Genomic DNA, 15,243 nt, shown 5'->3' with positions numbered 1-15,243 from the left:
AAAAGTGAGCATAAGAGACCAGGAGGGTTATTACAACCGTTAGAGATACCGGTATGAAAGTGGGATGATATCTCTATGGATTTCGTTGTGGGTTTACCTCGGACGAAAGCAGGTAATGATGCGTTATGGGTTATAGTTGATCGTTTGACTAAATCAGCACGTTTCATCCCTATGAACAGTCGTTGGGAGATGGAACAATTGGCTCGAGCGTACATTAAGTATGTCGTGCGATTCTACAGTGTGCGCCGTACTATTGTGTCCGATAGAGACACACGGTATCTGTCACAGTTTTGGCAAACCTTGCAACAGGCAATGGGTACTACGTTGCTTTATAGTACGTCGTTTCATCCGCAAACGGATGAACAGACAGAACGAACAAATCAGATATTGGAAGATATGTTGCGCGATATTGCCATGGAGTGGCAAGGGTCATGGGATGAACACTTGGATCTAGTTGAATTTTCTTACAACAACAGTTATCAGGCATCTATATAGATGGCTCCATTCGAGGCTTTGTATGGGCGTCGTTGTCGTAGTCCAGTTTATTGGGACGATTTCACCGAAGCGGTAACCTTGGGACCTGCACTGTTGTTTCAGATGACTGAGAAGCTAAGATTGATAAGGGATCGTTTGAAAGCGGCACACGATCGCCAAAAGTCTTACGCTGATTTTAAGCGACGGCCAGAAGAGTTCACCGTGGGAGAACAGGTATTACTTCGCGTGTCAGCCATGTGCGGAGTAGTACGTTTTGGTGCTCGTGGAAAGTTGAGCCCTCGATTTATAGGACCATACCAAATTTTGGAACGTGTGGGTAAAGTGGCTTATCGGTTAGCCCTTCCAAACTCTTTAGAGAAGGTACATGATGTATTCCATGTGTCTCAGCTAAAACGGTATCATGCCGCAGCCACTCATGTATAAGATCCTAAACCCTTAGAATTGGATGCATCCTTGTCTTACCCTGAGCAACCGTTCGAATCTTGGACAAGAAGGTCCGTAGTACTCGACGGAAGGATATACCTATGGTAAAAGTCTTGTGGTCAAATCACGAGCGCGAAGCGGCCACATGGGAAACTGAAGACTCCATGCGGGAAAAGTACCCTCACCTTTTTCAGGTTAGTAGCGTTACGGGGACGTAACTTCTTAAGGGGGGTAGAGGGCGATAAGAATTTCGCGCGAGGAATGTTAAATCTTTGGTTGGTAGTTTTGTTTTGCAAATGTTGAGTTATGATAACATGTGTGTTCTATGTTTTCAGTTGCCATACAAGTTACGAGGACGTAACTTCTTTTAAGGGGGGTAGTCTGTAACACCCCGTAATTTATCGGGTTTAGAAATAAGTAAAATAAAATAAAATAAAGTATAAAAAAATAAAATAAATAAGTAATATTAAATTGTACTACTTTATATAGTTAATTATAAATAATAAAGTAGGTTTAATTCTAACAGTGACAAGTTTTATTGCGTACGTTGTTATCGCGTAGGGTTCTTTTTCCGATTTAACATTCTTATAATAATAGAATAATTATTAACAAATATATATATATATATATATATATATATATATATATATATATATATATATATATATATATATATATATATATATATATATATATATATATATATATATATGTATATATATATATATATATATATATATATATATATACACATACATATATATATATATATATTATATATATATATATATATATATATATATATATATATATATATATATATATATATATATATATATATATATATATATATATATATATATATATATATATATATATATATATATATATATATATATAATATATATATGTATGTGTGTGTGTATATATATAGATATATATATATATATATATATATATATATATATATATATATATATATATATATATATATATATATATATATATATATATATATATATATATATATATATATATATATATATATATATATATATATATATATATATAGGGTCGCGTTCAGGTGAAAACCAAGGTTCTGTGCGAACCGTGAGAACCAAAAAATGTGTTACCTTTTTACAGAAAATGTGCTACTTTCACTAAAAAACTGTGTTACTTTTATTTTTTACCAAAAAACTGTAACTGTCTGGAAAAATAATACAAATCCAAAGTAACACGTTTTTCTGAAAAAAGTAACACCTTTTTATATAAAAAGTAACACCTTTTTATGGTTTTCACCTGAACTTCTCCCTATATATATATATATATATATATATATATATATATATATATATATATATATATATATATATATATATATATATATATATATATATATATATATATATATATATTTTCACGGTTCTCATATATGGATGGTTTTCACCTGAACTTCTCCCTATATATATATATATATATATATATATATATATATATATATATATATATATATATATATATATATATATATATATATATATATATATATGTATATATATATATATGTATGTATGTATGTATGTATGTATGTATGTGTCTATATATATATATATATATATATATATATATATATATATATATATATATATATATATATATATATATATATATATATATATATATATATATATATATATATATATATATATATATATATATATATAAGGGGAATTTGAGAAGGCAGCCGGTTGTGGGGAAGTATGGGAGGAGGTTTGTAACTCCTCTCATAATTGTGTTTTAGGCTTAATTAGGATGGGTCCTTAATTCCTTATTAATTCTCAAGCATTTCAAGCATCCTTAATCATCATTTTAATCATCTCTTGAACATAAAAAAAATCAGAAAAATTTCTTCTCCTTTGCTCCCTTTTGTTTTCGGCATTCTCAAGAAAAAAAAACTTTGTTGTTCAATCCAATCTTTTGTTCAAAGGGTAAGTTTTGTTGAATTGTTATTTATCAATTTTATTCATAAGATTTCTAAGGTGAAATATATTTTATGTATGATGATATCCTATGACTTTTAGGAGGATTGAATATATTTTCTTTTATATATAATTTTCTCTACTAATCATTTAATAAACTTCAATTTTGTTAAAAGAATTGAGTTATGTTTCTGATTTATATTCTTTAGCAAAGTTTAATTTGTTAAAAGAATTAAGTTAATATTGATATTTAAATAAATTTCTTTTATGATTTATATTTCTCTAACTAAATTACAATTTGTTAGTAGGAATTTAAATGGTATGGATCAAGTAGTGTAGTCATCTAAGAGTTATAAATCCTTTAGCAAAATTGGGTTTGCTTGAAGGATTGTGTATTTATATATATGTCTTGATTCAAGAAGGATGATTTTGGTACCCATGATTCTCTACAAAATTTTAATTTGTTAAGAGAATTAAGTATTTAATTTAATTATCATAATTTGTGGGGTTTTAAGTCTCTTGAAGATCTTATGGATGGGCCTATTCTTTTTATTTTGATGCCTCTTATGCTTTGATGATGGGGTTTTTGTGTATGAATATATATAAAATAATAATAGCAACAATAATAACGTAATGGGAGTTCCGAACAGCAGCTGCTGTCTCAGTATTGGTGCCGATTTGGAAAACGTTAGTCGTTTCCGTTATTGGTTTATGTCTCCGATGTGTTAAAAAATAAACTCGTTAAACGCTTGAAATAATTAAAAATAGTAATTGAATGTTAGAAATTATGAAATTTGGTACCCAAGGTAATTGATGCATTTCGGACGCAGTGGTGAAGTCGGATTTTTCATTTGAATTTTCTAAACTGTCCAAAATGGCCAATAAAGTTTCTGGTCAGAAATTAAATTTGGAATCCTTGGAAATTGGATGAAAACATTTAAAATTATCGTCTTAGTAATATCTTAGTAGTATGGAGTGGATTAAATGTGTAAACACGTTCTAATACATGACCGTTTTGTGTGTGTGTTATTTAGGACCTCGATTCATAAGGGGGCGAAATTCTTATCGTGCTTAAACGTTGTTTGGTTGCAGTGCTTAAAGGTACACGCTTAGACCATACTGTTTATGTGGTTGTGCAAGTAGTGTTGTTTCATTTCTAATCGAGGCATTGTAAATCACATAAGGATTAGACACCTCAAATAATATGAAATAATTAATTGGATTTTGAGAATTTATGTGTTTGTCACCCAAAGGGGTTGACGTTTGGTTATGTTACCCAAAGGGGTTAACGATTGGTTCGGATTATTATAATTATTGTTCCCATGGCAGTTTTGGATCATTACGGTCACCATGGGGGTATGCATACTTTAGCCTTTGGCAACCCGAACAGGACGGGCAACGTCTTAGGTCGGTGGTTGCCTTGGGATTAGCTCTCCCAAGTGTATTCCTCCAAAAACATTTACATTTATACTTGAACGACCCGAACAGGACGGGCAACGTTACAAGTTGGAATTATCTAACAGTGAATGGTTTATACTTGAACGACCCGAACAGGACGAGCAACGTTACAAGTTGGAATTATTGAATAATGAATATATATTAGAGCCTATGCATGCTAGGATAAACACAGTGCTTGTATTCAACCTGTTTGATATATGTATGAAGTCTCTGACGTGTATTGGTTGTTCTTTGGAACCTGCTACGTGTTGTCATACGACGTGCAGTAGGTTGACTGCAGGTGGGGGCTGGAGTGAGGACCCGGCTTAGAACCCGTAAAAATCAAGACTAAGTTATATTTTGTAATAAGTTTATGAGTCGAAATAACTCGATTTATGTAACGAAAGATTATGACGATTTTCTTTTTATTTCGTACAACTTTTTAGCTAGTCTAGAGGCCGGTACGCTCTCGAGTTGTATGTAAAGACTTCCGCTGACTTGTTTTCTTTGTTTGGCGTTGTTTCCTGCGTTGACCATATTCCTTTACCGTTGGAACGTTGACGATCCGAGTGAAAAATGAATTTTTAGTGTATGTTTGTGAACCGGGATCATGTTTTCATATGATTTTCCGGGTCACTTAAACTGGGCCTTTACAAAAGGCCATGGGTTCTGATGGTATATTCTCAGTGCTTATTTCCATATAGCATTCTTCTTGGAGTAACATCCTATAAACATCTTGAATATTAGGGAGTTCTTGTAGCATGAGTAAATGGGTATGAACTTGACTATATTGTTTACCCAACTTCATTAGAAAATGCATGATACGTTGATCTTGTTGGTTCTTGAAAAAATTAGACTGCAATTACAAATTATTAATGGTGATAAGTCATTAATTTCATCCCAAAGTGCCTTGACCCTAGTAAAATAAGTGGCTAAAGTAATTCCCGGTTCTTGATAAGTATTAAGGAGTTTTTCTTGCAAATAATAAATTTGAGAAGCAGATGTTTTTCCAAAACGTCCTTCAAGATCGAGCCAAGTATCATAAGCGGTCTTGAAGTACATAACTCTTTTTGCCACGTATCTATCTAAGGACGAGATTAACCAACCCATTACCATAATATTGCAACGTTGCCAAGCTTTTTCATCAGTAGAACTCTCAGGTGGCGGTGGTAAGGTGCCATCAATGAAATCGATTTAACTCATTTTTAAAACAAAGATTAAGCAATATATAAGCTAAGTGAAAATTCGTTACTTGAACGAAAATTCTCATATCAATACTATGTAAGCTCATAAAAAATGAAATTCTACATGGTGACCCCGAGTTTAGAATTTTTACATAGGAATCAAAGTTTTTTTCCCCACATGGTAACCCTGAGTTCTGGAAAATTAGTGCACTGTGATCCATTTTACTAAAACACGTTCAATTCCCTTTACTTTTGTCTATTTTATAAATTAACCTTGTCTTCAACCTCTAATGCTACCCAACTATAACCTCCTTAAAAACCTCATTTAAGCTTAATTCATGGCATAATCAAAAAATGAATATTTTGCAAATTATAGTCTCAAAATCTAGCAGTTTTATAATTAGCCTCAATGTTTATTTTTTTGCAAATTATAGCCACCAAAGTACCAAAGTTTACTGGTTCAGGCCAAAAATTCAGAACTCTGACTAATTAACCTAAAATTCCTACCATTAAAATGGTCAAAATACTATGTTTTGGCCCGAACCTGTAAACTTTCTTTGGTGGCTGTAATTCGCAAAAAGTAAATATTAAGACTATAATTTGTAAAAGTGCTAAACAAGATCGTAATTCGCAAATTATTTTAAAAAAATCTAATTCGTATGTAATGAACCAAAAAAAACCTTTCAATTTACCTTATAATTGATGCTAAAAGGCAACCCCACCCAACAATGGAGAGGAAAAGAAAGTAAGACAACCCATGTATAGGGATGGTCATGGGTCTAGGACCCCGACCCGCCCCTTTTTTAAGGGTCTAGGTCTAAATTTTTGAGACTCATCGGATCCGGGTCGGATTTGGATCCAAAAAATATTTGACGGGTCCGGGTCCGGGTCCTAAGATGAAGACCCGGACCCGGACCCGGACCCTAAACTTTAAAATTTTATATTATGAATTTCTGATTTTTAAATTCTAATATTAATTTTTTTATTATTAATGTATAATAATATAATGCCTTGGGCCCTTGATCAGTTGATTACTTGATTCACTTGATTGCCTTCTCATGTTCTCATTCTCAATCTAGTAACCCTAAGTCCCTAATTTTTTTCTCATTCACTTGATTCATTATGTTTCTCATTTAGTCTTTTATATTTGATTTTTAATTATGTATTTAGACAAGTGTTTTTACGTTTTGGTAATTATTTTGTATTTGAATTTCATGGACTCGAACAAGTGTTTGTAATACGATAATAAGTTGCTTACAAAAATACAAAAAGACTCGCAAAAGGTACAATTTTGACAAATTAAAGAGACTTTGTATAAGACCCATTAAGGACCCTAGACCCGTCAGATTTGTAGGGTCTGGGTCCGGGTCTGAAAATTTTGAACCGTAAGGGTCCAGATCCGAGTCTGGATCCATCAAAAATAAAAGGGTCCGGGTCCGAGTCTGTCCAGTAAGTTGAACATAATGCTAACTAAAAAAATAAGTTAAAAAAAAAAGAAAATTGTCAAAAAGTATTTGATAAAGTCTTTTTTTAAAAAAAAAATACCTAATAAAAAAATTTTGCAAGAAAATTCCTAATAAAATTTTTTCTTTTCCAAAGAGTACCAAGTAATCTTTTTTTTTCAGTTGACCGTTAAATATAACGGTTGACTGGTCAAAATCAATAATTCTTCTTCATCTTCAATTTCTTTTCCACTTTAATTTCGATTTTGAGTAAATAGTAGAGGAAGAAGACAGTAAGAAAATTGAATTGAAAAAGAAATTGAAGATAAAGAAGAAAATTAACTGAAGTAAAACGTTAATTGGTACTTTTTAAAAAAAATTTGTTAAGTATTTTTTGACAAAATTTTTTTATTAGATACTTTTAAAAAAAAATGTTTTATTAGGTAATTTTTGACATTTGAAAAAAAAAGCAAATTTAAGGGTGAACAAATCTGGTGAGTCGAGAACTGTACAACGTAGAGTTGGTCAATTCAACAGAATCATTCTCAGTCTCTCCTCTCGTTTTTGGGTTTTTCATCAATGGCGGCCATTTCTTCTCTCTGCTTCGACTCTTGTCTTTCCTCTAAATCTTATTCCTTCTCCGCTAACTCTCTAAGCGGTTCTCCTCGTTTCTCCGCAAACTTCTTTCCATCTTCTTCACTTAATCGCCGCAATGTTTCTTGCCAAACTTCATCTCTCGCTTCATCTCCACCTTCCGTCGATTCTCAATGTAATTTTTCTTTGCAATTATTAGCTTTTTATTTGGTTTTTAGTTAACACATTTGTGTTTTTGCATGATAGGTTTTTTTTTTTTTTTTTTTTTTTTTTTTTTTTTTGTTTAGTTATTATTTATTTGTCGTGATTATTATTCATTGGTTTAATGTTAATGATATTTGTGCGTGTTGTTGTGGTTGATGATTTGCTTATGTTATTCTGATTGTACTGACAGCTCAGTGCTCGGAGGATTCAGTTAAGTTCAATGCTAATTAGTTGATTGTGAAGCTTTAGATTATGACTCATATATGAGTATCTGGAAATTGGCTGTTAATTTATATTAGAATTACTCAATCATAATGCTAAACTCAAATTTAGACCTTGAAAGTTGTTGAATGGAGCTAGCTGGAATTCAAATTGTTTCTTTGTGTAACACAAATGGCGAGGACTGATGTCTAATCTTTTGTTTATTTAATTACACTATACAAGTCGCATACTTTCTATTTTTATTTAAGTTAAACTTCCTACTGGTCTTGTCGCTGAGTCGCTCCTTGGTAGCAACGATTGGTTGCTCATTCCGACTGTTCTTAGCGCAATTTGTATTCTGCCCTGAGTGTCGCTTCAAGTTGTTGCCTCTGTGGTGAGTCGTTGTGCACTTTAGCATCTCCTTGTTGCTGCTGCTGCAATAGTCTCCGTGTTTTTCAAGATCCAGTAGGTTTGACGAGTCATGGCGGCTGCTGTATCATCTGCTTGTCGTTGCTCGATGCCATCCGCTGCCAGTGCAGCTTCTAGCCTTGCTTCTTTCAGGCCCTTGTGATTTTGTAGAGCATGGCTGCTAAAGTTGCCATATCAGGTGCATTTGTATCATTGTATAGGCACATGTTGCCTTTAACCAGTATGAAATTAAGGTACCTGAAACCTGTGAGATCCTTCTTGAAGGAAGAGTTTTTAGGTGACTAAAAACTGTAAATTGTACTTGTGGTTGGTAGTTGGGTCATCTCCCCATACTGGAGTGTAGAGTTGCGGAACATTTACTCGCTAGGAGATTAGTTGCGTACTTGGAACATAATTAGTATCCAAGAAGGCATATATTGAAGCATCTTTTCTTAAGGTTAATTGAAAACATAATATTTTCATAATGGATAAAGAATTCATAGGTTGATGGAAGTTAGAAATTAGAATTGATTGTGGGTTTAGCATATCTTTATTGTAAGGTTTCCAATTATTTCCGTTTAACAATTCTCGGATCTGTGATGGTGGAATTCTGTTTTGATTTTGTTTTTTGTCTTTTCTTTGTTCGGATTTCGATTTTGCTATTCAATTTATAATTACCTTCGAATTTCTTCCTAATGTTGCTTTATTATTGGAGTATTAGATGAAAAAAAGCCAAAATTAATTTTTAAAATTACTTTCGAAGTATCAATTTCCAATGACATAAAAGAGTATAATCCCCCGAATCCTATATTAGAATACTTTTAAATGAATGATTACCCCATTTTATGAACATAAAAGAATGTCCCATCTTTAAGTAGTTTGTATTCGTTATTTTTGAAACTTGTATTTTGACATTATTTTTTGCTGCTATCTTTGTTCTTTTTTTTTTTTTTTTTTTTTTTTCTTTTCACTATGATTCATTATTATATCTTTGGTGTGTATGTGTTCTAAATATATTGTGAGTAGTGTATCTTATACATATTTTGTCATTTATAAAGAAAAGAGAACCAAAACATCATTGAATAAGAAAGATGTATATTTTTAAAAACTTTTAAGCAAAATTTTAAGTGTGTTTTTAGTGCTATTTTATATTGAAAATGATCAAACAATACTTATATTCATAATAAAACTTGTTATTTTAGCAAATTTGTAGAATCGTCCAATCCTACGATTCGATCCAACGATCCGATCCCACCAATTGATTTTGATCCTACGTAGAATCCTGATCCTGGCAACCTTGGTTGGAATTAAAATTGTTTCTTTGTGTGACGCAAATGGTGAGGACTAATGTCTAGTCGTTTTTTTTTTAATTTAATTATACTATACAAGTCGCATACTTTCTATTTTATTTAAACTAAATTTCCTACTGGTTTAGGCGCCGAGTCTCCCCTTGGTAGCAACGAGTGATTGCTCATTCCGACTATTCTTAGCGCAATTTGTATTCTGTTCTGAGTGTCACTTCGAGTCGTTGCCCCTGTGGTGAGCCGTTGTGCAGTTTAGCATCTACTTGCTGTTGCTGCTGCGTCGTGTTTTTCAAGATCCAGTAGGTGTGACAAGTCATGGCGGCTGCTGTATCATCTACTTGCCGTTGCTCAATGCCATCTGCTGCCAGTGCAGCTTCTAGCCTTGCTTCTTTCAGGCCCTTGTGATTTTGTAAAGCATGCTTGCTACCCTTAGCCTCTTGACTCTTGTTTGTGCTCCACTAAGGAGGACCCAGAACTTCCCATATCAGATGCATTTGTATCATGGTATGGGCACATGTAGCCTTTAACCAGTATGAAATAAAGGGACATGAAACCTGTGAGATCCTTTTTGAAGGAAGAGTCTTTAGATGACTAAAAACTATAAATTGTACTTGTGGTTGGTAGTTGGGTCATCTCCCCATACTAGAGTGTGTAGTTACGGAACTTTTACTCGCAAGGAGATTAGTTGCGTACTTGGAACATAATTAGTATCCAAGTAGGCATATATTGAAGCCTCTTTTCTTAAGGTAAATTGAAAACTTAATATTTTCGTAATTGATAAAGAATTTCTAGGTTTTTGGAAGTTAGAATAGATTGTGGGTTTAGGATATCCTTGTTGTTAGGTTTTCAATCATTTGGAAGAGGATATGTTCTGTTTGTGGGATCTGAAAGTTTGATTTTTGTCTCCATGATAGTGACCTTTTTCTGTTGATTAAATTATAGTAGTGTACTGCATGGGAAAATTTTAAAACTCTTGAAGAATTTATAGCAGGTGATTCTTTTTTAAATTGATTATTAAGAGGCGTTTGAGGACTTGATAGTGTTTCAATCCCTCCTTTTTCTTCCTTGTCTGTTTTTTACTATAATTATTTGTTATAATACAAACATACATCGAAAAACAAATGACATTTTATGTCCATATTGCAACATATCGGTTGCATCACCAAAAAATAGGTTTCAGCAACCGCACAACACTGTTCGTGAAAGCCCTTAGCAACTGTACCTAGACTGAGACTGCATTTTTGCACTATCAGCATGAAAATTGCCATTTTATTGACTTAGACGAATAGCAAGAGCTTTTCCTGGATGGAATGCTGATTGTAATTGGTGTGAGCCTCCTGGAGGGTTGAAAAATTGCCACAAAAGAATAGAATTTTTGCTATAAAAAATGGTATCTTTATTATTCAATTTAGCTTTTCTTCTGTTGGGTGGGGTGGGGTAGGGTGAGGTTAGTGAAACTTCGGGGGAAGAGGATTAACTGATCTTGTTTCCTCACATTATGCCTTTTCTGTTGTGTCTTCTACTTTGAAAACACTTTTGTCCATCCATGTGTTCCTTGTTATTATTTTTATTTCAAGTTTCTGCCACTGTGGAGGACTATTGACTTATCTACTGCATTTTTTAATCTGCTTTCCAGAGCTCTTGTTTTAGTGACTTTTGATTGTCTTTACAGTGAACGAATACAAAAAGGATTTTCTGCATATAACGGACTATGATAAGGCTACAATTTTGAAGATTTTGGACCGTGCAATAGAGGTTAAGGCTTTACTCAAAACTGGTGACAGGTCTTTTCAGCCATTTAAAGGAAAGTCTATGGCAATGATATTTGCAAAGCCATCCATGCGAACACGAGTGTCATTTGAGACGGGATTTTTCATGTTGGGAGGCCATGCAATATACTTGGGACCTGATGATATTCAAATGGGCAAGCGAGAGGAAACTCGAGATGTTGCTCGTGTACTTTCTCGCTATAATGACATTATTATGGCGCGCGTCTTTGCACATCAGGTATGCTGGTGAGTTTCTATGATGATTTAAGAGGCGTAGTGTAATAATATAATTTCAGACACATATAGCCTTATTCAATGCTGTCAATTCATATGCATTTGGAGGAGTTGGCTTTGATACTTGTCTTTCACCCAGAGCACAATTTGATGTCCACTTCTAGCAATTGCAGCGCGTTTTTTCTTTTATTTGATATTTGATATTTTTTCTTGCGTTTAAAACTTACTCTAGGTTAATCTCAAAACAAACATCAATCTTCTCTATTATCCAAACCAAACTGACTCTCTCACTCCCTCCTCAACTACTTTCATTGTCGTCGGATTCGAGGTCTTAGCAACCACCACCACCTATTCAATATCTTTCTCTTTTCTTTCTTCACTTCTTTCAATCTCAAATATGCAAATCACAATTCACAATAGCACACAAATCTTCATTGGATAAGTATGTTTTCTCTTATTCTCTCACTTATCTTTCTTTTCTCTTTGCAATTTATTTAAGACTTAATTATCTATTGATGAGTGCTTTAGAAGTTGTTGCCATTTGGATGTTATATTTTCCCTTTGCTTGTTATGATTATGGTTTTAGTTTTTTATTTCTTGGCTTAACGATAATCCTAATCATGCCAACTATAGTAAAATAATAGTTTGGAAAGGTTCTTCGATTTTGGTCTTTCTTTGATAGTTATAAAGAAAAGAATATGTTCAAGTTAAATGTTGTACTAGTACCATTTCTCGGCCAATATTTCGGTTGTGCAAAGCTAAAAAAACCCTTGTGATACGTTCGCAATTTGGTGATGCAACTTTTTATTTTTGCACTATGTAAAGAGGGACCAAAATTAGATCTACATACTTTTTTTGATGAAATCTCTTATGAGATTTATCTTTCTTGCTTACCTTTGATTATTGATTTGCCAGTTCTATCTTACTCGATTCTATTATTAGTGAAGGCTTCATTGATAATAAAGTTGTGTTAGAGCTTTTGATAGTTTAAAAAAGTTTTGGCTCATACTTTATATTCATTGTAGTGTTTTGTTCTCTTGGTATTCACGAAACCTAAAATTCAATATGTATATTACTAAAAGAGGGAATTCTGACTTCATTTGAGACATTAGTGTTGTGTGTTTGTTTGTCATTTTATTAGAAATATAGAAGAGGCAAAGCATTAGTATGAACTTCACTCTTTATTGTCCTGGGTATTCATCAAATTTCTATGAATGCTGCAATCTGATTATATCATGAGCTATTTCTTTGTTTGCAGGATATTCTTGATCTAGCTAAGTATTCAAGTGTTCCTGTAGTCAATGGGCTCACTGATTACAACCACCCTTGCCAAATTATGGCCGATGCTCTCACCATCATTGAACACATTGGTGGCATAGAAGGAACCAAGGTGAGACTACTATTTGTTGCACTTTTAGTGCTTTATCTTCCGTTTCATGTTTTTAGACGAGTTATATCAAGGCAATGTGGTAGATATGTGGTATACAACAACAATGCCAAAGCCTTAATTGCAACAATTTAAGGTTGGTAGTGTAGGTACTTATAGATGCTTTTGAGGAATTTCAAGCAACAATTGCTTAACATCTATCACTGAAGAACACATGTATAATCATATATGAATCTGAGAACGGTGATGTATTAGAGTTCGAACAATGTGTTTCAAACTCCAATATTTTCAAGATCGAGTGTATGAGGTTTTGTGACAAACAAATTACGCTATCAATGATATCGATGTTTGTAGGAGAAAGTAAAGCAATAAAACGACACAAAGATTTAACGAAGTTCACCCAACTAAGGCTACGTTCTCCGGTGTGTAGTATCTCTTATATTATCAAAGGAGTTCAAAGAACTCTCAAATATGGAGAATTACAATAGAGAAGAGATATAGGTTAATGTTTGGCTTGGGGTGTATTTTTGTGGATGATCTTTCATTACAATGAGAGCTCTCTATTTATAGGAGAGATCACACTAAGTAACATTAAGTATATTAAAGCTATAAATAAATGATAATGAATCATCTCCAAGAACTTGAAGAGTCAAAAACAGCATCTTAGAAGCATCAGAGACATCGCTCGACCAAAGCAGAGGCTCGCTCGGTCGAGCGGAGTACAAGAAGTTTTTGGTTGCAATCTGTCTGCTCGCTCGACCCATTCTGAAGCTCGCTCGGTCGAGCGAGCTGGTCGAGCGGCACTTCAGAAGGCTTCTGACAGTATTGCTCGACTTGCATAGTAGAGCATCTTGATTAAACCTTTGAACTTCATCATTTAGGTCCCATAACTCCCATGATTAACTCATTAATTCATACTTTAATCATCATCATAAACCACAAATATTAAGACAAAACTTAATATACCCATTCATGACATACTTATGGGATTCCATCCCAAAAGTCACCACATCGGAAACTCCCCCTGAATCTCGTTTTATAACCTTCGTTTACTTTAAATATACTTTTCTTGTCAAATAAATTTGTACCTACATTTCTTACGTTTCCTACATTTCTGAAACTCAAAAATTAATGTTTTTGTCTCCCTTTTTGTTTCTCACATTGGACACAATTCTTCAGGCACATCCGTGGTATACATTAATCTTGTATTACACTTCAGTGCAGCAATGTTTTCCATATATCCTGATCTGCAATCTTGTTTTCATCCTTCAAAAGTGTCCTATTGAAATCAACTGTGAAAAGACTCGTATTGACTTTGTTTGGGTAGGTTGTTTATGTTGGAGATGGCAACAATATTGTGCATTCTTGGTTGCTGTTGGCAGCAGTTATTCCTTTCCATTTTGTATGTGCATGCCCAAAGGGCTTTGAACCTGATCAGAAGACGGTGCAAATGGCACAACAAGCAGGCATCAGCAAAATTGAGATAACTAATGATCCCAAAGAAGCTGTTATTGGTGCAGATGTAGTGTACTCTGATGTTTGGGCCAGTATGGGGCAAAAGGAAGAAGCCGAGTATCGTAGAAAAGTTTTCCAAGGATTTCAGGTGCATGCATATTATGATATTATTATATCTTTGTTTATTGCTTGGTTTATCTTGAAATATTACGAATGTCCTTTCTCCTTTGCTCTTTTTTTTAAGTGACGCTGAAATTTATATGAGGCTGTGTTTTCACATCCAGGTGGATGAGGCCCTAATGAAATTAGCTGGTCCAAAGGCTTACTTCATGCACTGTTTGCCAGCTGAGAGAGGAGTCGAAGTTACTGATGCGGTCATTGAAGCCCCCAACTCCATTGTTTTCCCCCAAGCTGAAAACCGCATGCATGCACAAAATGCAATAATGCTACATGTTCTTGGCGTCTGAAATCTCACATTTTCTGAGCTTGCACTACACTAGTAATCTATTGCTTTTGGCAGTATAGGTGTGGAAGTTGCACTTTAGATCTTTTTGGCATGTTTCTTGTGAAAGGGGGATTGAAGACTTGCCGCTTTTATTGTGTTAAATTTTATCATTAAACCTTTTCTTCGAATCCGCATTGTAAAACTACCATGACATGAGAGGAGCAGATCATCATATATTTATCTTATTTATGTGGCTTTCCTCTGGTTGATGTCTTGTTTAGC

At 33.6% G+C, this 15,243-nt stretch overlaps 1 protein-coding gene across 1 annotated transcript; it reads left to right on the top strand.

Annotated features, from left to right (window-relative positions):
• Nucleotides 1-7,429: 7,429 nt before the first annotated feature.
• LOC130823972 (ornithine transcarbamylase, chloroplastic) lies at nucleotides 7,430-15,225 on the top strand. Its single transcript, XM_057688828.1, has 5 exons — nucleotides 7,430-7,729; nucleotides 11,344-11,678; nucleotides 12,933-13,064; nucleotides 14,389-14,664; nucleotides 14,801-15,225. Exons 1-5 carry the CDS (start codon nucleotides 7,540-7,542, stop codon nucleotides 14,981-14,983), a joined length of 1,116 nt encoding a protein of 371 aa, XP_057544811.1. The 5' UTR covers nucleotides 7,430-7,539; the 3' UTR covers nucleotides 14,984-15,225.
• The last annotated feature ends 18 nt before the right edge of the window (nucleotides 15,226-15,243 follow it).

This window comes from Amaranthus tricolor, chromosome 1 (genome assembly GCF_026212465.1).
Source record: "Amaranthus tricolor cultivar Red isolate AtriRed21 chromosome 1, ASM2621246v1, whole genome shotgun sequence".
NCBI classification, from domain to species: Eukaryota; Viridiplantae; Streptophyta; class Magnoliopsida; order Caryophyllales; family Amaranthaceae; genus Amaranthus; species Amaranthus tricolor.
This window is presented reverse-complemented; position numbering and strand designations above follow the sequence as displayed.

Bases quoted from the DNA above. Each gene is read 5' to 3' on its own strand.
- LOC130823972 (XM_057688828.1), top strand. From the start codon at position 7,540: ATGGCGGCCATTTCTTCTCTCTGCTTCGACTCTTGTCTTTCCTCTAAA. The intron at 11,679-12,932 runs GTATGCTGGTGA...CTTTGTTTGCAG, and splicing joins CGCGCGTCTTTGCACATCAG to GATATTCTTGATCTAGCTAA. The intron at 14,665-14,800 runs GTGCATGCATAT...TTTCACATCCAG, and splicing joins AAGTTTTCCAAGGATTTCAG to GTGGATGAGGCCCTAATGAA.